Source organism: Bombus pyrosoma, linkage group LG4, assembly GCF_014825855.1.
Source record: "Bombus pyrosoma isolate SC7728 linkage group LG4, ASM1482585v1, whole genome shotgun sequence".
NCBI classification, from domain to species: Eukaryota; Metazoa; Arthropoda; class Insecta; order Hymenoptera; family Apidae; genus Bombus; species Bombus pyrosoma.
In genome coordinates this window covers 1,844,581-1,871,159 of record NC_057773.1, presented here as the reverse complement: position 1 = coordinate 1,871,159, position 26,579 = coordinate 1,844,581, and the positions used below count along the sequence as shown (strand labels likewise).

Genomic DNA, 26,579 nt, shown 5'->3' with positions numbered 1-26,579 from the left:
GTGTGCTCCGAAGTTCGTGTCCCGGGCTTCGGAAGAAAAATACCGGCGGGAACCGCGTAATTTGAAATTCGATTAAGCTGAATTGGCTTTACGGAATATGCGGGTAAATAGCGCGAAAGAATGAAAGGACGTTTGACGCTTTAGCAGAGGCGAGCTCGGAGCTGGAACGCGGCTCATGTGCTTGTGCTCACGCTCGCGCTCACGGTCGCGATTTTATAAAGACGTTTCAACGAAGATTACCGGTATACGGGGCGAAAAATCAACCGGCACTCAACGGCATGGTACTCGTTTCCCTGGCGACACCAAGAGCGCTTTGATGAAACCAATTAGCTCGTTTTTAACGACACGCCGTACGAGCCCTCCGGTTATAGGAGCGCGAGTAAAATGTCAACCCCAAACTGCTCTCGATTCCCATGGCTGGAGGCGCGTACAGGTGTTACGGTAACCTTGACTTATAAAAATAAACGGCTCACGCGATTAACCGTAACGAACGCTTTAATCGCGCCGTTGCTATTCCCGCCGCTTCTAAAATCCACGAGAAACGTTGTCGCGTACCATCACCGAATGACGTCATTTCAGATACAACAGCTTACATGTGAAATAAACGAATTAGCTGGAAGGAACCGTTAATTTTAAAAAAAGAAAGGAAACTCGTATAAAGCCTGATCAGATACGTCTTTACCGATGCAAAGTTCTCCAAATTTCTTAATCCTCATAATAGTAGATAGTAATTTCCAAAACCACGACATTCGTCGCTAAAGGACATAAAAAAGAAGAAGAAGGAGAAGGGAGGGAGAAGAAAGCAAGAAATTAAAGAAAGGAGAAACAACGCAAAAGAAGAGTGCAGTAAACAGCAGGAGAAGATAGTACCGCGACCAAGAGGGATGGAACGGATAAAGTAGTGGAGAGGGTAGTGGAAGGCAGATTGTAGGGTGGAGGGAAAAGAGCGGAGGTAAGCAGAGGGAGGAGAGTTTAAGTGCTACCGAGTGTCTACCTCCTTGTGGGATCGAAGCCAGGACTCACTCCGGGTCTCTATCTGTGTCTCTTTCTCGGATCGAAGCAAGGCGGCCCTCGCCCTCTCTTCGTCCTCGTCCTCATCCTCATCTTCGTCCACATCGCCATTTCCCTCCCCCGCCATCCTCTGCCGCCTGTCCCCGTCTTCGTTTTCCTCCCAGTTCCCTCTCGACCTCTTCACAGCGCACAGACGTCCGTACACATTCACGTGCACACGGACAAAGACTCCGAGAGGGAGAAACTCCCTCTTTCCCTCGCAAATACAGAGATAGTCCAACGGGAATGGAAGAGGGAACGCAAGAGGAAAGGAGATGCACGGGAAAGGAAATCTCGCTCGTTCCTTTGCCCGTCTCTGTCGGTTTCGTAGGAAGCGGCAGCCTCTCCCGCTTTCTCCGTTCCTCCGTTCCTCTCTCTGGCTGTTTCATTCGGTGTATAGGTAGAGCGTGGGGCGTAACCAACCCCTCTAGAATCCGCATCGCGGCACCGACAGTCGGCATTCGTCGTGCCATTGGCCCCGACGACACTCGGAAACCCAATGGAAAGCGCAAATACGATGCCGACTTCCGGTCCGTGAAACGAATTCGGGAAACTCCCGATCGCGCAGGGCCGTTCCTGGTTTCGCCTGCTCATCTCCACGCGCTTTATATCCACCCCCGTTGCACGGAAAACGAGTCTCCTCTCTGTCTCTCTTTCTGCCGTCTCTCTTCCATTACTCCCGCAGCCTCTTTTGCCACACCTGTTCGCAGTCACATCCGAATGCTGGAAACTCGACGATTGGTCGCGGGACTGTCGCCTCGGTCTCATTGGGCGATCTCAGTTTTCCTTCTTCCACTAGAAAGGAAAACGTTCTTTCACGATTGTCTGCCTTCTCTCGCGACGAGTCGCGAACATCCGCGGAAAAGGTGGAGCGTCAACGCACTGGCTTTTGTGTACGTTTTCGAGATGCGCTGCTACGGAAGGAGGCAATCGAGTTCGCCGAAGTAGTATGGCCGTGATATAATTCGGACGGAGAGCGAGAAACCTTTCGTTTGAGAGGAGAGCCTATAACTACGAAACATTAGGGCTCGGTTTAACGGTCGGCCGTGATCCAGTAGAACTGCCATAGGGTCAGTGGCCATTAATATCAACTCGTAAAAGCCATAAATTTCATCGAATTCCTAGAAAGTCCATTTCGAAGGATTTCTGGTTCTAGATGTTTCTAATGGAATAACTTGCTTGAAAAAGACTGATAGTCATTGGTACCGCGGACGATTTTTTAACGCGAAAATAGGTAGACCGAAAGATGTCGGAGGTGTTGAATGCGATTGCGTTCTCTATCGATCCTGAAACACAGTCTTCTTAAAGAGATGTAGCACTATCTTCGTGCGAAATACAAAGCTGTGTACGGCAACAGGGGTCGGTCTTTAAAGACAAGAAACAAGCACTGGTATTTTTATTCCCGCCCGCGATATCTGCCCTGCTCGTTACGAACCGAAAGATAATCTTACATCGATGATACTCCGAAGTAGAAGCCCGGTATCATGGCACGTCTCGCTCTGCGTTTTTCCGACCCCTTCTCGCTTTAACGTCGCGAGTTTTCATGAAACTTTCTCTTGAGAACTTTACTTTCCGTAGAAAAGCTGCCGGCTAAGAGGACCGGCTTTTTTACGCAAAGGAAAATTCGTGGATAAAGACGCCGGACGAGGTGGCGACAGAAATAAGGTCGGAGCATAATTCTTTCGCAGTTCTTTCGTTCGTTCGGATGCTCGCGAATTCTTGCGAAGAGACACGGGGCCGCGAGACGTGCCACGGTATTGGATAATACCAGGGGCAGCCGGCTTCTGCGAGAGAACCATCCATTTAAAATGTCTCCCTTAAATCTCCAACACCACCGGCAACCACTACCATCACCACTCTGCCGCCGCTGCCACCGCCACCATCTCCGTCTCCACCTCCACCGTCACCGGCGCTACCGACTTTCAGTAGTCGCCTCCAAGCTCACCCAACCTCCGGTGCCGAGGGCCTCCCTTGCACAGCCACCGGTTTCTTCCACCCCTCACTTTTATATCCACCTAAATCCATCCATTTTAAATGACGGATATTTTCTCCGAGCGACTGTATGGATTTTCATACTTTCCTCCGAAGGAGAGAAGGCGTGCATAGAACACGCGCTCACCGTTTGTCCGTTAATATTTTCGCACACGGCGAAGGGATGCTACTCCGACCCTTTTAACCGAAACCAACCTTTTCGTTTCGGCGCTTGAAACTTTGACATCTAGTTACTCGTACACCCATTCTTCTACTTTCTGAAAATATTCTCTTATTCCTGCCGTTGTCGCTCCTTGTCTCGCAACGCGTACGTCTTTTGTTATCACGTGGCAACGATTCGACGCCGATAATCGAGGTAATATTTTGAAGGAGAGGTGTCCACGAAGAATCAAGAGGTCTGGGTCGTGGACAATACGCTACCGTTCACGGTTAGATCTCTGAACAATAGTGAAGTCACGGAAGGAGAAAGGTCACTTGTGTTACGCGCAAATGTAAGCGTCGAATATGCGTAGAGAAGTTGCGGGGACAGGAGACGTTACAGATATCGATCGGCATGTATTATTGATGCGAAGATGCCATCGAGTAGCTTGTTTCCTTTTCTTCTTGTTTCTTCTCTTTTCTTCCATTCTACCAGCGAAGGAAACCTAAACAACGCGGCATCCAATGTATTACAGATTCGGTACGAACGAAAGTTCATCGTGTCGAATACGATTCTATCGGTGGTTCGCGTTTACAAAATTAGCAGAGACGAGAAGCTGGTTCGCAGCACGGATAGCAAAGGTCAGCGTGTAACCCGCAATAATTACAAGTCTGGTACATTATGCACGGTCGGCCGAATGCGGAAGGAACGTCAGGTCTCCGGCGTCGAGGCTTCGAGAACCGAGTATATGTATACTAGAAGGGACGCCGCCTTCTTCCATTAATCTCGCGGCAATCGAAATTAGCATAATTGACGGAGCGGAGAATAGCGGCCTGTTCGACTCTGAAACGCCATCTCGTATAATCTCTCCATATATCTCACTCAGTGTTTTCCGATAAAGCACGCATCTGCGAAAGGACCATCGACCTGACAATCGTCCACGCCATCAAGAACCCAGTCCGAGAAGTCACGGAGTATCGTTTGAAACTGATTCGAAAGTTTCTTATAAGGTTCGACGAATTATTCTCATGTTCCTGTCAAGTCTTAAACGTAACGATACTGTTTTTAATTGTAAAAATTAAACGCAAAATCGAAATATACTTTGACTTAAAATTTCTACTTTTTCCGGATGTGCCTCTCGCGTTCTCTGTCTCTTTCTCTCTGCCTATCCACGAGCGCTCATCTTCTCGAGCAAGACGTATCGACACGGATTTTTTTCCGCGTCAGTCATTTATCAAAGCCCTTCGTTCTCTCCGCCGTCTCCTTCATTCGATACACGCGAACCTAGAGACGAGGATTTAGGCAAAGAGACGAGACGAACGCGGGATGAGAAGGATACGGAAAAAAAGAGCAACGTTTTTCCTTCTTCGTCCTTCCTCCTATTCGTTCTCCGAAAGGAAAAACGTTGCTTTCGTGGAAGATGAGAAAATCCTCGAATCTTGTGTAACGGAGTAGTAGTAGTACGGTACCGATAGAACACTTCGAAAGAAAAGGTGAGAGAGGTCGCGAGCAAGAGGCGGTCTCTATCTATCATTGCCTCGCGGGTTTCGCATCCATCTTCCTTTTCCACCTCGATCCGCCTTGTTCTACTCCCCTCGAGCCTCTCGCGCATCCTCTTCCGCCATACTGCGCCATTATTCTCTCCCTTTTCCGTCTCTCTGTCTGCCTATCCGTCGATCCTTCTATTCCAACGTGGTTTTATCTCCAGCAACATTCGAGTCGAGTAAAATCCGAAGAACCAACGATTCTCTCGGTTGAATTCTTACTCCACAACTGCAAAGCTCGCATAGACTCCGGAAGGTAGACACGCGTCATGAGCTTTTGTTGGCGCTTAACGAAACAAAGGCGACCACATATTGCGTTAGTTTGTGCGTTATGTGAAGACAAAAGGAAATTCGAGAATAGGGAAAAAACCGCAGAGGTCGCAACAAAGCGGGTCAACTCAGACTATTTTTATACCGTGGCGTCAAGTGGATATCTGTTCCCAAAATCTGATTGCTATAGTCCTATTGTACGACTGAAATTATTCCAGTTAACCTGTTTAACGAAGAAACCACCCTTCGCCCTACGTATATAGGCCTGAGCTACGGTTATATTTAGGGTTCACGCGTATGCAAATATCAGGCTACAGCGTCCGAGAATGCAAATCCATGGCAAACGAAAGATAAGCGCTGAATCCCTGTGATCGATCGGAAGAAACGTCGCTCCAGTTTAATTTATTAATTACGCTCCGTGGAGAGAAAGGGCGCAGGATCGCAGCAGCCAGACTATAAAAATAACGACGACACGCGCGCGATAAATACAGCATGCCGTAGCGAAACAAGAATATACGCTGAGAACCATCATCGGTATAACGAGGGCGGCTTTTAATCGAGCGAAAAATACAATGTTTGCGCTGCGAATAGACCTCGATGCTAGGTTCGATTTCCTAACGACACCTTTCGCTAGGTGGAAGTGGTGGTCAGAAAACAGTATATCCGAGAAATGCAGCGATTTTAACGTAAACTTTTAAACTCAGAAAAATCTGCACCATCCTTTATCAATAAATTTTACAATATTCCTATCTAAAAATATTTATAAACCGACCTCTGTTCATCGTATAATGTATCTGCCAGATGAATCGCGACTTCTTTCCGGTTAATGATCCCTATTACGAAGTTAAAACGGCTACAGAACGGCAGTGCAACCAGGCCTACCTGGCAATCAGGCAAAATATTATTTGCACGAACGAATGCAGCCGGACTAGAATGCATATCAAACTGCAGTTCAAGTTTAGCCATTCGTGAATGTTCGGTAAAAATCGGACGATACCGAATCTACACGGCCCATAAACCGGCCGCGACTACTTTCCCCCTTTCGTCTTAGCACCACCTCATCCCTCGTACGAAGTAGGTCCAAACCTATCCTATCAAATTTCGATATTCTAAACGCACGGTGAACCTTCCGCTATACATTTCGTTATCTATGTGATGGACACGGTGTAACCAATATACGCGAGTCCAACAGTTCCGATTCCATCTTCTTCCGATCGTACAAAGTCGATAACCAATAAATATTCATACACGAGGATCAGGTTGGCAAAATATTGACGACGTTCAAGGAGTTTAAGGAGCTGACGCTTAAGTAGAATCACGCTGGGTGCGACCGTCGTAGTCGAAGATCCGTAAAAGACGCGCGATCACGATAGATCTACGGCACTAAGGATGGAGTAAGAAATAACAGATCTTCAAAATTATTAAACGGACAAGCAGCCGATTCTAAAACATTCCAAACGTAATCATAGAAGAGGTCATTCAACTTTCAAACGTGACCATCTTCCACGCGTGACAAGAAAGGAAAAAAGAAAAAGTGAAGGCAGTGGCGGAAGCAAAGAAAAGAGGAGGAGGAAAATAAATAAATATATGACAGGAAGGTTATTTGTACGACTCACCGAATATAAATACCTAAGTTGGGTCGAAAAGTCACCAGTAGAAGATCTGACAGTGTATTGAGTCAATACATACTTTTTTCTTCCCCTCCCCCGGAATACCGAAGCCATTGTCACCGATCGACATAAATCTTGAAAATTTCACGAATTGTCGCGGTCGCACGAAGGTCCATAACCACGAGACACGTAGCAATCGTTCCACCGTTCGTTTCGAACTAAGTTTTGTTAGAAATTTATACATCGTTAGAAAGATAAAAAGTCGAATAGAGATGAACATGGTAGAAGAATACGTGAACGCGAGCAAGTCTCAGTACCGCGACGCGTTCGACATTATCGAGGAATTCAAGAAAGAGATGTCCGAGATGAGAGGGAAGTGCATCGACATCGGTTGCGGACCAGGGGACGTTACGAAGAAGCTGATCCTACCTAGGTTGCCACTGGAAGCGGAGCTCATAGGTAAAGGAACAAGGGGAAAAGGATGATTGAAGTATGGTCCAGACATCGTAAATGTTTGCAGGGGCGGACATATCGAAAGCGATGACCGATTACGCAAGGCAGAAGTACCAGGACGAGAAACGCTTGTCGTTCTTGCAATTGGACATCGAAACCTTGGCTTTACCTAACGAGGAATTAGCCCAATATAGCAACGTACTGTCCTTTTATTGCCTCCATTGGTGTCAAAACTCTTGGTACTGCTCGCTCCTAACTCTTCTACTTAATTATTCTATCGTGCGATTTAACGTTCTTCGTTGTTGAATTTAGGAGGGCCTTCGACAATATTTACAAGTTGCTGCAGCCAGGAGGAAAAGCTCTGGTTATGTTCCTGGCTTGGAACGACGGTTTCGATGCCTACATGAGGATTCACGAGAACCCACGATACAAACCATATATGGAGGTAACGCGTCTAATAATATTCTTCCAATAATTCAGATTTTCTGAATAATTCAGCGAATCACTCTCGTTTCAGGACGCAAATCGCTTCGTGCCTTTTTTCCATCGGTGCAAAGATTCCCGAGCGGCATTAAGGAAAATGCTGGAGGACGTAGGCTTCGAGATTCTACACTGTAGCAGGAGAGAAAAAAGCTTCGTTTACCAGAACATGCAAATATTAAAACGTACAGAATCGTAGTGTATTAGTCAAGTATCGTAACTATATAATTAAATCGCGTTTGCTAGCTGGCGATAATAAAAGGAACAAAGAAGCTTGAATAGCTGGGATCAAGAGCAAAGTAACGGAAATATAGGTTGAAAAGGAGGTTACACGTTGTAAAAGCGGATCGATCATTGTTGCAGGTCATATGATTGCGGTTAATCCCTTCATCTCGCGGATCCCTGATCACCTCAAAGAGGAGTTCGAGAATGCGGTAGTGCGCGAAGTAGCGAGCCAGAAGATCCTATTCCCGAACAAAAACGACAACGGTCAACAAGAATATAGCATTTTGGATAGATATCACATTCTTGTGGCCTATGTAAAGAAGCCTACTGACACATGCTGAAAAATTCATTAGGAATTTCGTTTTATGCGATCACAGGGATGAGAGTTTATCATTGTATCCGTCGTTATTAATAAAACAGGTAAAATGGCATTATTGATTTTGTAATTTCATTGATTCTGTGACTGTCATCGGCGACAATGGTAGTAGGACAAGGGAACATCAAAAGGAAAAGCGAGTCAAGACACAAGTAACAACACGTATTATTTCTATCACGCTAATCTTTATTGTACGCTATATTCTTTGATTTTACAATACGGTACAGCCATTTATAGAATATCGTTAAAATTCATATATCGTCATACGGATATAAGTGGGTTTGTTATTGTTTTTTGTTTTTTTTTTTTTTTTTTGTTTTACAGTGTTTACGATATCCATACAGGGAATAACAATTTTACTAACACTTCTTTCTAAAAAATACACCCAAGTTTATAAGTCAGTTGACATCGATTGTTTCGGTATTACGACGCTTCCTCCAAGTCCGAACAAATTTAATCACCATACTAGAAACGAGAAGAATATCGATGCGGCGTGAATCGCCTGGATTTCGTTCCACGCGATTCGGCAAAGAGTTCGACTCGTCACATGGATGTTGTACTCGTTTACTCGAGAGAACAACGGTCGCGGATCACTCGACGAGAACGGTACCGAAACTCTATATGGAAACAACTCGAGATTGACTATCACGGACTGAAACTGACCGTCGTGAATCAGAGATCGATGTCGGTTAAAAGTTTCAACGTGCAGCATGTCCACAACGTTGTCTCCATCGCGTTTACATCTATAACACGGACCTATGCTTAAGCGAGAAACAATGTAAATGCGTCGAAATCGAAAAATATCTCAAAATATAGGAAAACAGTCCAAAGGTTGAACGATAACCGATAAATCGCGATAACACGCGACTCGACAGAAAGGTGGAAGTAGTATACATATATGTAAAAAACGACTCAAAAAAGTCTTATCGTTACGGAAGATCTGGTGCGAATTTTTCACCGCGACGAAAGGGTTGATCGTCGCGTGAACAACTAGCAGAAACGGAGGGCCAGTTTGAGGAGTACGCGACAAATGTCGAATGAAGCTTTCAACAAACCCATAGATCGCGGGGACACGTCGATATCGTGGCAGATCAACCAGAGAATAGAACACAGACAACGGTATAAGGAAACAAAAAGAATGGAACACGTCCGTGCGAATCGACACGTAGCTCGCGTTCCACGGATTGAAAGAGATGTGCGTCACAACGAGACTCTACGGCATCGCGACTAGCCATCGATTACACATAGTTTTCGACTCGCGGATCGATGCTGTTCAATCTTGCTTAAAATACCTATCGAGTCTGCGTTTATAGGATATTACGCGTAGTATTAAAGGAAATCAAGCACGCATTTACTTGAGTCTATGAACATCGTAGAATTTAAGCCTGATCGCTTATCATTATTTCAACGGTAAAGGAAACATAGTACGACGAATACTGAAGAATACGAGACGAAGGCGCGCGAATAAATCAAAGTCGATACCCAGAATCGGCGTGGCTCCAGTGGTTCTCGTATTTGGGATTGATTATCGAATAATCGAATGCTTTCGTATTTAAAGATCTTAGAAATGAGATTCTACGTTGAAATGGAAAACCGAGCCGAAAACGCCGACCTAAGTTGCTTCTCGAAACTCCTGCCTTTTTCCGGAAGTTAGGGAGGCGAAATTATTGTCTGACCGTAACAGCTGCGTGTTTGTACGCGTAACACGCGTACCACGAAAAAGTAACTTTTTGCAGAAAATTAAATTACCGCGTTAAATCAATTGGCGCGCGGCGACGGTATAAAGTAGTTTAAAATATGTATCGGGACAAGATCTTGAGAACGTTACAACGAATAATTCTCCCCTGGCCGGTCTAATGTGGAAGCGACTCGTAATTTACGGTTAATAGGTACGCACGGTTTTGTACGGGCAATTAACAATAACCAGGGACGAGACGAGGGAGCCGAGTGGTAGCTCGTGGACGCGACCAAACGACGAAACCCTTCATTTTCTCGGTGTGTTGCGTGACGGCCAACGAAAGAAATCGACCGTACCCGTTGCGGCGTGGAAGTAACGCCGAGAGAAAACAAACTACGCGCGACACACGACCTGTCGTTCTAATTTGCGGAAGAAAAACGCGGTTATATTACGCGTCTCCACATCGCAAACGGATCGAGCGTTACTAATCGTCCGTAAATATTCCGCGACGATCGATACCGCTGTTTCTTACGCGATACATAGGGAACAATAAATTTAGCTCAAATAGCTTTCCAAAGGATACCGGTAAATGAGAAGAAAATATCGGCGAACCAACCAGCCTGTTTCAAAGAAAGAAAGGCACAAACGCTTATGATACGATGCCGTGGAAATTGCGTTGCTTCGTGTCCCCGCATCGAACTATGGAGAGTCGTTTAAAGTGGAAGGCAAGAATAATCATGACGATACATGTTCGACAAGGCTAAAGAACTACATGTATAACAATAAGAACACTCTGCTCGATAATCGAGAAACAATGCGAGAAAAACAACTATTTAGAAGATCGCAAGAAGAACGAACCAGTCGATAGAATGAAAAACCACACCGAACATCGAAGAACATTCGAAGCATCGAAGAATTGACAAACTTGACGATCGGAAAACAACGGCTTGTTTGCAGAGCTTGGCATTTGAATGCGATAAGAAAGCGTGTCCCGTTCTCGCGTGCTTGTTTCTCTGCTCGCTTTTTGTCGCGCTTCGCGGTTCTGTAGAATAAGCTCACGGAAAACGTTGGACCGACAGACGAATCGAGTCAGGTACGAAGAATCGTTGTTTCACAAGAGATCCTTGTTATACGGGAGCCAGATAATTGTGCGCTATCATAGAAAAAGATTGCGCGAGGTGGAAATTGTAACGCGAGACCATATAATAATTACGATCGAATTTTGATTGACGCTTGTTCGCGCGAGACACTCTCCTGGGCACACGTGATTAACGAAACTCCTGGAAGAAAAGACTAAACGTCCTTTCAAAAATCTCACGCATGGTATTTCAAAAAGAACGTGAACGACATTCCAAACCGTCATGATCGTCGATAGGCCGTTTCAAAATTCTTTACAACATACAATCGCAATGTATACGTACAATCTGTACACCCTTTGTCGCGTCTCTTTTAATCGATACGCCGATAAAATGTGCGCGCAATTCGCACGAATCGCCGCCGTTCGATCAGCCGCGATCATTCGTTCCGTCGGGAAAACATATTTCAATTTTGGCAAGCTTCGCGATACGACAGCCGATACGATACAACGAGTGTCGCGATTTGTCTTCGTACGGATTACGCGACGATGTACCGCATACAAGTAACACAAAACTAGCCTCGCATTAACTTTATATGAACAACGACTATACTAGTACTGCCACCTTTTCGCTACTCTACTATTAACAACATCAACAGCAACAACAACACATAATATATCAACATGAATATAATATCTGTCCTCGTAGCCTAGTTCTTTCTTATACTTATACATTAGGTACGTGTGTAATATACATAATATACGAGCGCGTATACGCCGGCACAGATAGCAAATACATTCAGACGACCTGTCTCTCGAAGACGTTCTAATGGCGCTCGCGTACACATTATGCATATTACAGGAATATAGGAAAAGGACGAAACGATGATCGTCCCAATTGAATCACGCGATATCTTTATGATATGGCGCGCGGAGAAAAAGAAATATTCAAAGAAAATGCATTGCGCGAGCCGAACCTGACTCGATTTTCTCGGAGGACTTTTGCACACCGGCTCGCGAGACCAAAATGTTTGCGGCAAAACTATAGATACGAACAATCGAAACGTATTCGACGCGGTTAGATATCGCCGCAACACACGTAACCTGGTTAATCGAGGAACTGATTCTCTTCGCAGTTCGATTATTCGTAAAACGTTTCGCTCTTGTCTATAGAAGCGTTTGGAGAAATTTACGCCCACGCATCGCCGCGTTACCTGTACGGTTCTTGGAAATCTATCGAACATTGTGCTTTGCATCGAATCGTGAAAATCGTTCTGGTACCCCAACTTCCTTCCTCACCCCGTTGAACCCGTTTGGTATCGCAAGGATCAGCGATGCGAGAGGCGTGCATCGTTGCGACTAAACGATCAGAAAGACATCGACACACGTATAATGTGTATACGAACATTACATATATATGTATACATATTATAATATATATATATAAACTTCCGATAATCTTGTACGACTTAGCATAATGTACTATTGATTTCTCTCGCGTTAGAACGCTACAGGTAGTCCAATGACTACCGCTACTTAATTAAATTATACCCGCTTACACTTACATTATCTCATCTTTTAATAGATTATCACTGATTTCCTCCCGACTTAAATATTCTCACCAATCGAGTCCAGCGCAACGTATAACATTTTTCTTTTCCTTCTCCTCTTGTGGAAGATGGTAACTTGTTGAGAAATGCAATCACGATAAATCGACATAAACTTAAGGAAATGGTAACTCGACGTGTACGACCGTTTCATCCGGATGGAAATCTACAACTATGTTTAAGCGAACACGCTAAACTACCTAACACTAAACTGATCCCTTTCTGCCGGATACGCAACATACGATAATACCCATCTTATAATAACAAAAATACAGTGTTTTGCACATGAATTAAACAGCCAGTTACTATAACATTGCGAGAGGTTTAGGATACATTCTCACTATGTTTCTCATAGGACTTGCAATTTTCGCTATCGTCAGTATCTTTCCGTTATCGAGCGCATATTCTATTTCAGTCGACCAACTAAACCGTACGAGTCGTTCGCATACCTACTACCAGAAAAATTTTACGCCTCGAGAAAACAGTGTATACCCAATTCATACATCATTGGTTGCATTGACTCATTGTAAAATCGTCCAAATCATAAATACGATAAAAGAAAATTTCATAAAAATTGTTGCGTCAAATGATCTTTGGGAAAACGGAGTAACCCTAAAGATATAAATTTACGCAAAACTAACATGTACAATTGGAACGTAGAACTGCGCAACACGGAGAACGTTGACCCCCTTTTTGCGATATCTCGCAAAAATGGTCAAAATGAAGCGAGCCTAAACACTAACAAGTTACACGAACGTTCATTGCACAGATTAAAATTTTCGCAAGACACACGGAAAACCCGTTAAATAAATAAATCGACGGTGGCAAAATAATCAAGAACAGACAATAGTTTACCAACGATTGAGGATCAAATTCAGTCTCCAAATCGAAGGGATTGATCCGCTCGTAACCCGTCGGCACAACATAAACTACGACAGTATTATAATTGCAAAGGTACTCCTTTCCTTTCTATTCGCATTGATCACGATTACGCTTTGTTTGTGCACGTGAATGTACGAATGTTTGTGTGCGTGCGTGTATGTGTGTGTGTATATATACATATATATACACACACATGTTGTATATTATAATGGTATATCGGTCATGAGCACGAATCATCAATAAAACGACATTTTGTAAAAGCTCGCGATTCTCGATACTTCCGATGTACCGAAATGACGATTACGAAATAAATTAATGCGATGGATCACACGAGAAACATTTACAATGCATAAGTGTGTGGCGTTTAACCCCAAATTTGTAATAACTGTTAAGTATATACATATATATGTACATATGTATGCACATATGTATGTATGTATGTATAATATACATATATATATTAAGATATATGTGTATATATATATATAATACGTATGTGAAATATCGAATTACTTAAAATATCGTATAATTAGAAACAACAAGGACAATGTTACAGCGTAACATTTTTGATTGTCTTCCTAAAAGAGGCTCGCCCCAATCGTTTCGCTCCGGCCTCAAAATGGCTGCAGCATGAAATCGCGCGGTACAAAAACGCTAGAAACGTTTCCATTAATATTTAGTTTCTTTTTTCTTCTTTGTTTTTTTTTTTTTTGTTTTTCTAGATTTGCTTTCTTTATACAATACGGTCTCTTTATCATTCACAATACGGACTATTCAAAAAATGTCTTTATACGGAGTACTTTCAGTCAAAAATATATCAAATCACGCACACGCCCATCCGAATCGTAAACTTTATCGCGTTCCTTACCTCTAGGCCAAAGAGATTTCACTCTCACTAACGTACTTCCTTTATCGTCGCATTTTGAATTCGGCAAAGTCCGACCAACGCACCGATCAGTAATGTTTTTTCGTATTATAAACAACCCGAGTATCCTGGAACGCGATTTAACATCGACTTGTTAATTAAATAACATCTTATACATATAATAACAAGTTAAATAGTAGCACTTAGAAACATTATTCTTATTTAGAATCGTGTACCTCTCTCACATAGTCATATTCTTCGCTCTTACCTTCCGAAATTTCATTGGCTTTTAAAATGGAACAAAATCTCGGCACTGACAACGATGATCTTTTATGTAAAGAGAATAGTGCGTTTAATACTATGCGTAAGTAACATCGAATAAAAAAAGAAAACAAAAGAAAAGAAAAGATAAACTTCCTATCCTTGCGAACGCAATGGTCAATGCTACTTTCCGTGTTGAGATCAAAATAGCGTTCCCGCATGCGCAGAGAATCAATCGATTAAACAATCGATCGATATATATTACTAATCTTTCAAAGAACTTTGAGTAAATAGAAAATAGTCTTACCGCGTTATTCAACGCCGTACGTTTCATAATAACTCATATGCGACGAGATTCACGTGTTTGAATACATTTATCCGTAGCAATCGGTTAAAATGTTGCTTATCAGATCATTAAATCTTTTCAAAAGACATTCCTCGTACGCAAGACGTTTATAAAATGCTTCGTGGAAAAAACATTATATAACAATTACCTTCTAATCTGATGGCGTTCTGTTCATCGAAATCATATATCACCTTATAAATGCTGCACGTTTTGCAAAGAAGATTTTTTGGAAGTGAATAAAATTATTTTAGCAAAACACAGGTAACTGCGTAGACTTCACGAATTTTCTTATCATTACACCACCGCTGCAACCCCTTTTTGTTTGGGATGAGCAACGCACAATCTGTTACTATCAACTTCCCAAATAGATACACGCTTTCAGCAAAAGCAGTTTACTGCCATGGATTTGAGAATATTCCAACCATGTCATTACGAGACATCGATATTTAATTATCGATCATTTTAGTCAATCAATACGTATTCCCACTAAGAGATTCCGGCATACTAGTTCCGCCGGATGGCGACAAAGGTAGCTCCCCACTCTCGAATTTACTACATCGACTGCTGTACTCTGCCATTAGAGATGCTTTGATCTGAATATAAGGAAACATAAATCTTATATTGTTACCATCATATTACACAAATTGATAATCCTAAACTAAACACAATGTCATAAATTTGTACCTTTGTCCTTTCTGCTTCTAGCCTTTGTCGAACTTGTTCGTGCTGTCGTTCCAGTTCTGCCTTCTTTTTTTCATAAATTTTCGTTAACCGTGTACATTCATTCACGCCCTTTTCAACCGTGGACTTTGCAACTTCCCTCTTCATACGATCTAGCTCGGCTTTATCTTTATGTACTTTTGCTAGCTGTTTCACCTACGATTAAACACAAACGGCTGCTACAATATCTGATACGTACATTAGGAAATACATTTTATGCATTATATTTTATATATCATATATATTATAGGACAATATAAGAAACACACTTCTCCATGCCTCGTGGCTTGAAGCTTTCTCATAACATCGGCGGTTTCTCGTTCCAAAAGTACTCTCAATGTTTTTAATTGGTTAGATTGAGAGGTTTTCATCACTTTCTCTACTGTTGAAAACAGGCTTTCATAATACTTTTCTTGAAGTTCCCGTTCTTGTTGCACATGAGCTTTACATACGGCCAGCAAACGTTCGCTCTGACTTCTGGGAAGTCCCTTTGGAGCTCCACCATTTCCTTCGCGATTTTCTATGTCTGGGCATTCTGATGTTTCTGCTAAAGCTAACGTGCTCAAGCCTACTTCGCTTGAAAAACTATAAAAAAAATATAAAAATATATAATCATGTTTATACATGATCAGGGTTGCTTGAATAAAAATCATTAACTCACATATTCCTACTCGACAACCGTTTCACTAATTTATGGCTAACATAAAATTTCGATTTGTGCTTTTCACCATCAATAGATCCTTTTTGCGTTTGCATCCTTAATTTTTCTTTCTCATGCTTTTTCCGTAATGATTCGAGTTTTTTCTCAAGCTCCATTTTTTTCTCTCGGACGAGTTTGTTCTCCATTAATTTTTCTAATGATTCAGCCACTATTTCATCACTCACTGTATCATAAAACAATTATTTATATTTTCTAAATAGAACGTGATAGGTAATCGATACTTACTGCCGCTGACATTAACTGGACTTTTATTTGTAGAAGCATCAACGGCTTGAACCGTAGGTGTCGACGTTCCATGCTCATTATCTTGTGAATCAGACGTGTTTATACCAGCAACAGATGGTCTACCATGAACATTCGTAGATGTCGGAGCAAGTGCTGGTAATTCACCGACAGATTGTAATCTTTTTGTCTTGACGATTTCCTCCTAAAACAAAACATTAGAAAGGACATAATAATAAATTGATTTACATATATTGATCGAAATTTTTTGACCGACAAACTTACAGTTGGTTTAGAAGAAGTTGCTCCTTCACCAACTTTAGGCTTATCCTAGAAAATGTTAGTATGCATTTGTTAGTATATTAGTAAATTAGTAATAAATAAATTCTTAACGTTTCAAACCTTACATCAATTTCTTCCAGATCCTCTGCACAATCTGTAAGAACTGATAATTGCTTTTCCCTTTTTTCTGTTTCACTCTGATATTTAATTGGATTTGCCAAAGCTTCGGCAAGCTCACTCAGCCCATCTGGTACATAATCCTTCACAATTACGTGTAAAAATAAATTTGCTAATGGTAATGGTTGACCACATTCTGTTCTAAGAGCAACATGTCGGTAGCCCGGACATAACCCAACTACAGGTAATACTCTATGACCAATTAAACGACCTGATTCCTCGTACGCAGCTATTCTAATTGAAGCAAGTTCAGGCAGGACAACCTAATAAACAGATAAATCAAATCTTGTATTTATAATATCAGTTATATAGAAATATTAATTTTTACCTTTTTAAATATGAAAGGTTCCTCGTCGTACACAGGATTAATTCCATTGTTTGGAACAATTTTTGTACGAAATCTCTTTCTCACTGTGTCTGCTGGTAAACCATACATATCTACTTCCACGTAAGTACCCACTCTTTTGTCTGTTAAGAACTGAGCCGATATTACGTGTATATGAACTGTTCCCGCTATAATACCATCTACAGTTGATTCCGCGAAAGGATCCAATCGTTGATCTTTTCGTCTCATAAATTCTGGCTTCAGAAGATACCCGCAACGTTGATTATATTCAAAAATTCCCAAGTTTAATTGCATTGCAAGATCTAATACACGAAATGGTGCAAATTAGTCTACACGCAATCCGTGATTAATATTAAGTTTATTCAAAATACAAACACACCAAGTGTCTGATAATTTAATGCAACCAGCTGACAACCCGCATTCCAAAAAACTTGAGGCATAAAATTACTAGAGTCAAAGCGCGTACCTGCCGGGTACACTCTAGATAGTTGATGTTTATTATAATTTACAAACTCTAATGGTCTTTCTTTTAAAAGTGTCGTAGCTTGTTTTTCGTCGAATGATGACATCTCGTACATACGATTTTTCTCTGTAAACATTGATCAAATAATGGAATCATAATATCAAATATAAAAAAGTTAATTTAATAATTGTTACTGTAATACACACATATGAACGTACTTTCAGCCGATTCGAAACTGTTGAAATGAACAGGTTGTACATAATTAACTAAAGCTGAAATTTCCGCTCCAGCTTCCGTTTCTTTCGCGCTAGATGCTACTTTGTCAGGTGCAGGCACTTTATCACATTTGATGTCCTCCACGTTTGATTCATCCTCTTCTGTGCTTGATTCCTCTTCTTCATCTAAAAAACAAAAAAGGAGAGAAAAATGTAATTTTTTTCTATGTTTTATAATAGCTAAAGTTATGATTTTACAACTATATTCTTTTAATGGAATACTAACCTTCATCATCCTGAGTGCTATCCTTACTACTTTGCCTCTGCTGCAGCATAGGGGGATGTGAAATGTCTCCATTTCCAATTTGCTGATCATTGTCGGTCGTTTCAGCTTGAGGAACAATATCTGGTGATATACCATTCTCTCCCTCCGCTACTTGATTCGTTACTCCGTTATCTTCGTTTTCTTGAGTTCCTTCTTCAGATTCTATTGTTGGTGTCGGTTCCTTCTTCTTATGCTCCTTTTTCTTATGATGATGTTTCTTTTTATTCTTAATTATAATCTTACGTTTTAATAAAGATGGAGGTGGTAACTCTTGTCCTGGTTCCAACTAAATAATACACATTACAAAAATGAGATTAGAGATAAAATGTTATGACTGTCAATATACTAAAAATACCTTATGAGATTCAAGAGGTGCGTCTAGCAGCATTTCTCCAAATAATTCTCTACAATACTGAGCTATTTTAGCTTGCTGTCTTGGATTACAATGATTTTCAAAGCTAAGAATAACAGGATATTCTGATGTTTTGAAAGCACTTTCAGCAATTGCTTCAATTACATCTCGTGCACTTATTTCAGGTACAAATGTATATCTACAAAATATTTCTAAAGGAGCATTTGATACTTAATTTCAAATACAATAAATTATCTTGCTATAAAATAAAAATACCCATGCACAATGACAGGTTCATCAAATTTCCCGTTCCAAAAATCCAATTCTACACATCTACAACCAGCAAGCAGACACTGACGATATATTTCAACGGAACTTTTTCCGGTAAGTTGATGTCCTAAAAATATTTAAAAAAATATAAGAACTAATATATTTAAATCGATATTTAAGGCGTTATTCAAAGCCTGATTGATTATGAATAAAAGTAACAAACGTGACGTACCTGTTAAGTATGTATTGTGACTAGAATTTATAAAGTAATGCGCAAGCGGCTGATCCATATCGTCCGATAATTCAAGTTTCGATAAAGCTACGATTGGGTTATCTTCGCTCATTAAATACCTCAAAAATCCATCGAAACTTAGTTGACCTCGGTTGGCATTACATTTATTTGGTTCATATTGACTTATAATGTCCTTTGCTCTCGCCTCATTTGCATAAGGATACAATATCTCATTTAAACGCGGATCTCTTTGAGTTTTATTCAAAAAATCAACAAATTGGGTGATGGACATTAGCCTACGCTTATTATTGCCTACGATGCGTTCGAAAACTTTTTCAACATCCGATCGTTGAGTAAGAGATTTATAAAAGTTGAAAAAATCTTCAAATTGAAATTTTTGTAATGATATTACGTCATTCTAAGAACAAACGGAATACAATTTTTAATGTCAGGGAAACCATATTCATATTAAATGTATAAAATATTATACTCACTTTCCCAGATGGAAAACCGGAAATATCAAGTGCTTTCTCGACACGTTTACGATCTTCTTTGTTTTGCGTGAACATTCTTATTATGCTGAAATAACAATATATAAAAGATATTTATATATATATATATTAAATTTAATATACACGTGAAAATTGTGCTCACTTCTTTACAGGAATCTTTTCTGATTTATCAGCTCCAAGTGTAAGTTTTGTATGTGCTTTTTGTAAAAACATAGTTGTGCTGATATTTAATAGAGATAAATTATACGCGAGCTGAAAAATTTGCTCTGTCCAATGTTGTGCAACTTCTGCTCGTGTTGTACAGAAGTTAATAAAATTCATATTGACAAAGTCAGATCCATAGCAAATTGTTACTGTCTTTTCCTCTAAAGAATCTTGAGAACCCATTGTCACGAGATGCTTTAATTTGGCATCCTGAAAATCATTTGCTTGTCTAAGTATGTTGATAAAATACATATCTTTAAGATTTCAATGCAATGGTCTTAACAAAATTTATTCTGATGGAATTAGCGTATGCACATTATAATAATAATAGCAGCTTCTATTACAATAAGCTACTAACATGAACTGAAACTGCGAACAATATCACTTTAGAAAATGTTTATTGATTTATAGGAAAATGAAACAGATAAGAACTGCTCTGTTTCCTATATAACTAAGAATATGTTCATTGTGTACAAAGATAGGTGTGACTGAAAAAAATGAACTACATTGAGGACATAAAGTAGGTAACATTCTATTTATAGATTTGTCAATAATTATCATGTGGTGGTGCTGTGCGTCATTAGCAACCACGCAAAAACATGATATAATTATAGAAAGTCAAGACAGCTTCATTTCCAAATATTTATACCTAATGCATATTAATATATAGATCTAATGAAACATTTAACTAATTTTACTCTTGTCCGTTGCATAATCAATCATAAATTGACTTATCTAAATTAAAGGATAAGGAACTAAAATACATAAATTACCAAAGAAAAAGAATAAAGAAAGAACAATGTAATACCTTCGGTACTTTTGCATGTTTCCCAGTTCTTGTATCTCTTATTACAGCAATATCCAACATATCCATCTCATTATGTTGATCTACCCAATGCAAATAGAATCCAAACTTGTCTACCTTCAATGTTACTGGAGTTACTATACCAGAATCCTATATAAAAATATAAATAAAATTAATATCATACATATAATAACATAGCTTGAATATTACAATTTAATTATACAATCTACAATATTGTACTATGATTTGTCTTGCAACTCATACCTCATCCCATTTGATGAATTTTTCCCCATCTTGTAGTTGTTGGGACACCTCAATTGGTCTAAATTGCAAGACACTACCTGTTGTTTTGTTACCCGCCATCCTGCCTGAAGGATACTGCGAGTAGTTTGGTATAGAGGCAATATTACTTCTTAGCACAAATGCATTAATAAAGGAGCAAGCTATGCAGGCTAATTATGCCAGTGGCAATGATAACAAGCACAAAGACCTTAGTAACCACAATGACAATGACGATGATGTCAATGGCTGTAACCAAAACGATGTTGATGACAGCGGTAATACAGAACAAAACGATGAGAACGATGACGGCGTCGACAACAGTAATGGCACCAGCGACGAAAACGACGATGACGGCAACAGCGGCGGCAACGACGATGATGACTGCGACGACGACGACGACGACGACGACGACGACGATGACGACGACGACGACGACGACGACGACGGCGACGACGACAACGGCGACGACGGCGACGGCGACGACGACGACGACGACAACGACAACGATGACGACGGCGACGGCGACGACGACGGCGACGGTGACGGTGAGGGCGACGTAAGCCTCATCGAGAATTTCTTATGCATTAGACGCACCTCGTGAACCACCTTATCTTGACAGGTGCTGTTGTCTGATCATCTGTAATGAAAGATGAGATCGTATTTTGACAACGACGCCGTCGCCGTCGTCGCAAAATTCTGGCGGGTACCGTCTTACGAATATCGATAACAGATACGTGGAGATTTTGGTGAACATCGACGTCAGTCTCGGTTGATTAAACGTTTTGAAGAAGCAACAAATCACGAAAATGTGAAATCACTGTCTAGTATCACGATGGAAATGAAAAGAATAATTTAATACATATGCCTCGCAATAAAAGGAACTTCCAATTGATGTGCACCGCGAAAGTTTTTGTACTTCTGAGCACTCGCGCACTCACTTGGTCCAGAAGAACATTCTTCCGCGCGTCGTACCGAAGGTGTTCCGAGCAAGTCCAAGCACCGCCACCCGTCATCCGTTACCCTCGTCGCCAGGAGGCGCTCAATTTCACAAACCACCAGATTAACGAGGACGCACTACACGTGCGCCTATCGCGCTTAAATTGATTTTAATGCGAACCGTGATATTCTATAATGCCACTACTTATAGTTCTTCTAACGCTATTTTGATCTTGCGATTTCACGTTCTTTTACTTTTAATTATAAAATTATTATATACTGTCTACAATCATGACCTTCTCCCTTTCTATATCATATATACATATATATTTTGTTCGAACGCAATTCAAAGATTTCGGCAAACTATGATACTAATTCTGGTTTTAGCTAAAAATAAGCATATGCCCTCCACATAGAAAAAGAACTAATCAGCTGCACCGAGTTCATTAAATCGATCTAATCTTATACCGCAACCAGTAAAGCCGATTCAATTTGATTTAACGAGCCAATGGATAAACAAATTATTCAGTATTTTACAACGTTTTAATAGAAGTAGAATATTTACATTATTAATTAGAATTTCTTTTTTTTTTTCGTTTTTCTTTCCAGTATATGTAACGTTACGGTTAAGCAAATTTAATGTTTTTTGTATTAACAATTACAAAATTAAAGTGTTTTGTCCGCATTTGATATACATATGTATAAAATATAGATATAATTACAATTAAATTGTTACTGTTAGTTCCTATAAAATTATGGAAGTTTTATATTCAAAGAATTTCAATTGTTAAAGATATAATATAAATGAAGGGTAAGTGTAATGAGGTACAGGGCTTTTATATATGTTAACAAAATTTCATTTGGTATTTATAGCATAGAAATAAATAAATAGTCAAATATGACTGAAATAGAGAACAAAGAAGATGTATAAAAGTTTAAATATTATCATTGCTATCAATTTGTATGTAACAATCCTTCATCATTTCTGTTAATTGGATCTCCTTTTAATAATGCAATGATCATGCTGAAACATATAAGTTAAAAATAGTAAAAAGTAGTAATTTAATTTTAGTGATAATTAATGAACTATCCAAAATATACATACCAGTAAAGATAAATAAAAAAGAAAATTAGGTAATATCCAAGATGGATCATACAGTCTCTTGCATGCCTTTTTAATTGTCCACGATTATGGATTTCCGTAGGGTCATAAACTCCCATATTACCACTAGGTACTCCAAAGTATTCATACAGTAACCATAGTGTCATAGGCAAGTTCACTAAGCACAATATTAATTGTCCATGTGTTAATAGTAAAAATTCTAAAAGTGAATGTGCTACAAGCTTTGGTACCACCCACTGTAAGACATAATTACAATATAATTAGTGCATTAATAATTAATTAAATAAACAATAATTAATCAAAAAATTAAGTAAATAATAATTATGATTTAGAATAAGTTTTATTATGTTTAAATTAATTAATAATTGTAACAAAAGTGTATGTATAATTACCTTGTTTAACTTTGAACAACACTGTTGAGCATTCAAATAATCACATTCTAAATCTGATAGAGTTATGACCTATATATACTTTTAAGATAAGGAACCTCATTGTGCGTCTTTTACTAATAAAAGACATAAATTACCTTAAAAACGTCGAAAATTAGATATGGCGCCATTAGATTTACTGCAATATCATTAAAAAAATTTATCACAAAAATCCCTAGACATATTTTCAATAAATTATATATAGAATTTAATGGTCGAATTATAAAGTTAAATACATAATAAAATATAAACACTGCAATTTTTCGTCAAACTATAAAATATAAAAAGGATACAAAATATACCAAAAGGAAAAGTACTGAACCGGTATCGATTAAAGCAAGTACAAACAACAACGGCTCAGATATTAGACCCATTCTAATGATCTATTAATTCAAACAAATAGATGTTAGATAACATTAGGATCGAATCTGATGATTCATGAGTGTCTTTCTTCGAGATAAAATCACTTAAAATGCTTCCCACGTGCAAAGTTCAATAAACCTAAGAGAAAACTGAAATGACCGATTGTCAAAATCGACAAAATGAACAACTCACAGTATTGCCAACTATCCAGAATGTTTTCTAAGTTACAAAATAGTAAAATAATAGTCGTTTCAAACTAATATCCCTAGTTATCGATAGCAATGAAATGGAATTTTCTACACCAGAGAGGAAATTCTGTACTAAATACTCACATTTTATACCACAGATAAGATATAGCATAGATCTAACAACTCAAACATTTCGTCTCACTATACTGAAATACCGACTTAGAATAAGATCGGAAATATCGGAGATATCGTTGGGATTCCTATAATATTTGGCGATATATTCAGAAAGTGTATTCAATTTAATCAGCAAAGCCAATAGGGAAACATATTTTCATATTTTTATTACTTTAATAATTATATACTGATGATATATCCGAAAATTGTAAAAGAGCTTTAGAGTTCTCAGTTTGCGTGATATTGTAGGCGTTAACTCTATATATTAAATCTCATCTATGTTCATGTTATCAAATTAGTCAATAGAGCATGAAACGTAAATAATTACATACGAATTATTTATTTAATAAATTGAACTGTATATTTTTTACATGTAAATATAAATATTATTTATAAATTATTTGCATGAAACTTCCAAAAAGCATTATAGAATAAGAGGTAAACCTGTCCTATTCTGTGAACAAATTTCATCTACATACAAATATTTGTTACTTGTAAAAACATATGTATAAGTATGGTATAAAATAATAATTATAGGAATGTTTCGAGACGCTCCAAAGATTATTATAGAAGATGGATCTTCTCCATCTGCTTCTTATGTTATGTATGTTAGAATGGAAGACTTGTTAGAAAAATTAAAATTGTTACATTATGATATTCAATTTTTACCAGAGTTTAAAATAAAGGCCATAAATAGGTAATGTAATTGTTTTCATTGTATACAAATGTTGTAATCTTATATTATATGAATTGGTAAAAAAAATATTGATTTAAAATATAGGAATTATTTTGTAACACAAACAAATCCAGGAGAGCAATTTTATACATTCACATCATTAGCTGCATGGTTAATTAGGAAAGCAGGTGGGGATTTTAAAACTCCGCAAGAATCAGATGACCCTAATGCTACAATAGCTATAATCTTGGACCATTTAAGAGATACTCATGTACCAATAGAATTTCCACCCAATAAGCTCAAACAAGGAAGTGGTGAACATGCCATTTATGTCTTAGATAACTTAGCAGATGAAGCATTGAAAGCACAAAAGTTTCAATGGAAGAAGTAAATTAAAATAAATATACTTAATAAAGACATTATAAGTATGATCATATATTACACAGGTAAACATTTCTAGAGTAGAAATATCACCTGACGAACCAAGTAACGAACCAGAGATAGAAGATGATGATGCAGAATTAATTTTAGAGAAAGTAGAAGAGGAAATGATGGCTGAGTATGATGATGAGGATGAAGATATTTTACATGTTGATGATATTACAAAATTATATGGACAGAACTTTGTAAACATAGTGATAAATGTATTTATAAAATGTAGAAATCATGTACTTTAACTTTTTGTAATTTTTTTTGTAGAATGACATGCAAAAACCTGATGATATTTTAGAATCTAAAACAAATAGAGAAGAGTGGCAACTAGAATTGGAAAGAGTTTTACCTCAACTCAAAGTAACTGTAAAGACAGGTACAAAATATCTAACTAAATATTAAAGAAGCAAAATTAATGGAAAGATCTATTTCAGATTCAAGAGACTGGAGATCACATATAGAGCAAATGAAGCAATTACGTACAAATATAGCAACAAATTTAACTGGAACCAAAAATCAACTAGATAAACTACATATTGATATATCTAATACTTTAGATAAAGTAAAAACAAGAGAGTCCTATTTAAATAGGCAACTTGAACCTAGTTTGAAGGAATATCAAATGCTTCAAGATGAATTGTCGAAAATTAAGGAACAATATCGAGATACTAGTGGAGGTGTTACAGAAAGAACAAGAATTTTTAATAAATTATCAGAAGAATTAGAGCACGTAAAGAAAGAAATGGATGAACGAGGATCGAGTATGACAGATGGAAGTAAGTAATTTCTAAGCAATTTTATAATGTTATATAAAATATGTCTTAAATATCGATATTTTTTATAGCGCCGCTTATAAATATAAAAAAGACAATTACTAAAATGAAAAATGAAATTTCCGAAATGAATATTCGAATTGGCGTATTAGAATATAGTTTAATGTGTGCGAGAATACGTGATCGCACGCAGTTGCAAGAAGATATGAATAGTCCAAATGCCACCACAATAACTTAGATAACACAATAGATAATATTGATTATATGAACCTTTTTTTAGCAAAACTTAGCAGTATTATCTTCTTTTCATGTACTTAAACGTAAGTTATGTGCTATTTGTTTAGTTTCTTACTAATAATAATCTTTAATAAGGGTCCAATAAAGCATTTATCTCATCATAGTCATCATGTTTGTAAAATTTGTATGCACCAATGTATCATATAATGTTTTTATGATAAAATTATATTAAATGAAATTGTGCAGTAATTCAAAATACTTTTTTGTT

At 38.7% G+C, this 26,579-nt stretch overlaps 4 protein-coding genes across 13 annotated transcripts; 2 read left to right on the top strand and 2 right to left on the bottom strand.

The window, feature by feature from the left end:
• Nucleotides 1-6,656: 6,656 nt before the first annotated feature.
• LOC122567209 (juvenile hormone acid O-methyltransferase) lies at nt 6,657-8,194 on the top strand. The gene is made up of 5 exons (XM_043725544.1): nt 6,657-7,064; nt 7,126-7,297; nt 7,371-7,503; nt 7,576-7,723; nt 7,902-8,194. Exons 1-5 carry the CDS (start codon nt 6,878-6,880, stop codon nt 8,102-8,104), a joined length of 843 nt encoding a protein of 280 aa, XP_043581479.1. The 5' UTR covers nt 6,657-6,877; the 3' UTR covers nt 8,105-8,194.
• A 110-nt stretch (nt 8,195-8,304) lies between these two features.
• Nucleotides 8,305-22,027, bottom strand: LOC122567076 (1-phosphatidylinositol 4,5-bisphosphate phosphodiesterase classes I and II). 8 transcript variants are annotated; one of them, XR_006316694.1, is made up of 20 exons: nt 21,920-22,027; nt 20,964-21,077; nt 20,703-20,849; nt 19,833-20,104; nt 19,673-19,757; nt 19,179-19,596; nt 18,953-19,073; nt 18,680-18,875; nt 18,286-18,610; nt 18,003-18,185; nt 17,701-17,910; nt 17,304-17,623; nt 16,924-17,238; nt 16,802-16,846; nt 16,520-16,721; nt 16,235-16,457; nt 15,843-16,158; nt 15,538-15,729; nt 15,002-15,446; nt 8,305-14,374 (listed from the first exon to the last, which is right to left on the bottom strand). XR_006316694.1 is itself a non-coding variant. In XM_043725230.1 (20 exons), exons 3-20 carry the CDS (start codon nt 21,060-21,062, stop codon nt 15,324-15,326), a joined length of 3,792 nt encoding a protein of 1,263 aa, XP_043581165.1. In that variant the 5' UTR covers nt 21,063-21,067; nt 21,576-21,618; nt 21,697-21,838; the 3' UTR covers nt 8,305-15,323. The 8 variants fall into 8 exon arrangements, 7 of the variants coding, with proteins under 7 accessions (XP_043581165.1, XP_043581164.1, XP_043581161.1 ...); XM_043725230.1 differs by lacking the exon at nt 21,920-22,027 and adding exons at nt 21,576-21,618; nt 21,697-21,838 and having other exon boundaries at nt 8,305-15,446; nt 20,964-21,067; XM_043725229.1 differs by lacking the exon at nt 21,920-22,027 and adding exons at nt 21,576-21,618; nt 21,689-21,830 and having other exon boundaries at nt 8,305-15,446.
• A 724-nt stretch (nt 22,028-22,751) lies between these two features.
• On the bottom strand, nt 22,752-24,005 carry LOC122567084 (protein cornichon homolog 4). The gene is made up of 4 exons (XM_043725258.1): nt 23,762-24,005; nt 23,433-23,501; nt 23,023-23,276; nt 22,752-22,941 (listed from the first exon to the last, which is right to left on the bottom strand). The coding sequence occupies exons 1-4, from the start codon at nt 23,840-23,842 to the stop codon at nt 22,872-22,874; spliced, it is 474 nt and encodes a 157-aa protein (XP_043581193.1). The 5' UTR covers nt 23,843-24,005; the 3' UTR covers nt 22,752-22,871.
• A 138-nt stretch (nt 24,006-24,143) lies between these two features.
• LOC122567083 (intraflagellar transport protein 57 homolog) lies at nt 24,144-26,560 on the top strand. 3 transcript variants are annotated; one of them, XM_043725257.1, is made up of 7 exons: nt 24,144-24,566; nt 24,731-24,890; nt 24,975-25,256; nt 25,330-25,495; nt 25,569-25,677; nt 25,736-26,077; nt 26,146-26,560. In XM_043725257.1, the coding sequence occupies exons 2-7, from the start codon at nt 24,733-24,735 to the stop codon at nt 26,310-26,312; spliced, it is 1,224 nt and encodes a 407-aa protein (XP_043581192.1). In that variant the 5' UTR covers nt 24,144-24,566; nt 24,731-24,732; the 3' UTR covers nt 26,313-26,560. The 3 variants fall into 3 exon arrangements, with proteins under 3 accessions (XP_043581192.1, XP_043581190.1, XP_043581191.1); XM_043725255.1 differs by having other exon boundaries at nt 24,144-24,631; XM_043725256.1 differs by lacking the exon at nt 24,144-24,566 and having other exon boundaries at nt 24,638-24,890.
• The last annotated feature ends 19 nt before the right edge of the window (nt 26,561-26,579 follow it).

Bases quoted from the DNA above. Each gene is read 5' to 3' on its own strand.
- LOC122567076 (XM_043725226.1), bottom strand. From the start codon at position 21,994: ATGACGGGTGGCGGTGCTTGGACTTGCTCGGAACACCTTCGGTACGAC. The intron at 20,105-20,702 runs GTATTACATTGT...AATGATTTTCAG, and splicing joins AACATGCAAAAGTACCGAAG to GATGCCAAATTAAAGCATCT. The intron at 15,730-15,842 runs GTGTGTTTCTTA...GTTTAATCGTAG, and splicing joins AAGCCACGAGGCATGGAGAA to GTGAAACAGCTAGCAAAAGT.
- LOC122567084 (XM_043725258.1), bottom strand. From the start codon at position 23,842: ATGGGTCTAATATCTGAGCCGTTGTTGTTTGTACTTGCTTTAATCGAT. The intron at 23,502-23,761 runs GTATCCTTTTTA...AAGTATATATAG, and splicing joins TTTTCCTTTTGGTATATTTT to GTCATAACTCTATCAGATTT. The intron at 23,277-23,432 runs GTAATTATACAT...TATGTCTTACAG, and splicing joins GTTGTTCAAAGTTAAACAAG to TGGGTGGTACCAAAGCTTGT.
- LOC122567083 (XM_043725257.1), top strand. From the start codon at position 24,733: ATGTTTCGAGACGCTCCAAAGATTATTATAGAAGATGGATCTTCTCCA. The intron at 25,257-25,329 runs GTAAATTAAAAT...AAACATTTCTAG, and splicing joins CAAAAGTTTCAATGGAAGAA to AGTAGAAATATCACCTGACG. The intron at 26,078-26,145 runs GTAAGTAATTTC...TATTTTTTATAG, and splicing joins ATCGAGTATGACAGATGGAA to CGCCGCTTATAAATATAAAA.
- LOC122567209 (XM_043725544.1), top strand. From the start codon at position 6,878: ATGAACATGGTAGAAGAATACGTGAACGCGAGCAAGTCTCAGTACCGC. The intron at 7,065-7,125 runs GTAAAGGAACAA...AAATGTTTGCAG, and splicing joins ACTGGAAGCGGAGCTCATAG to GGGCGGACATATCGAAAGCG. The intron at 7,724-7,901 runs GTACAGAATCGT...TCATTGTTGCAG, and splicing joins GAACATGCAAATATTAAAAC to GTCATATGATTGCGGTTAAT.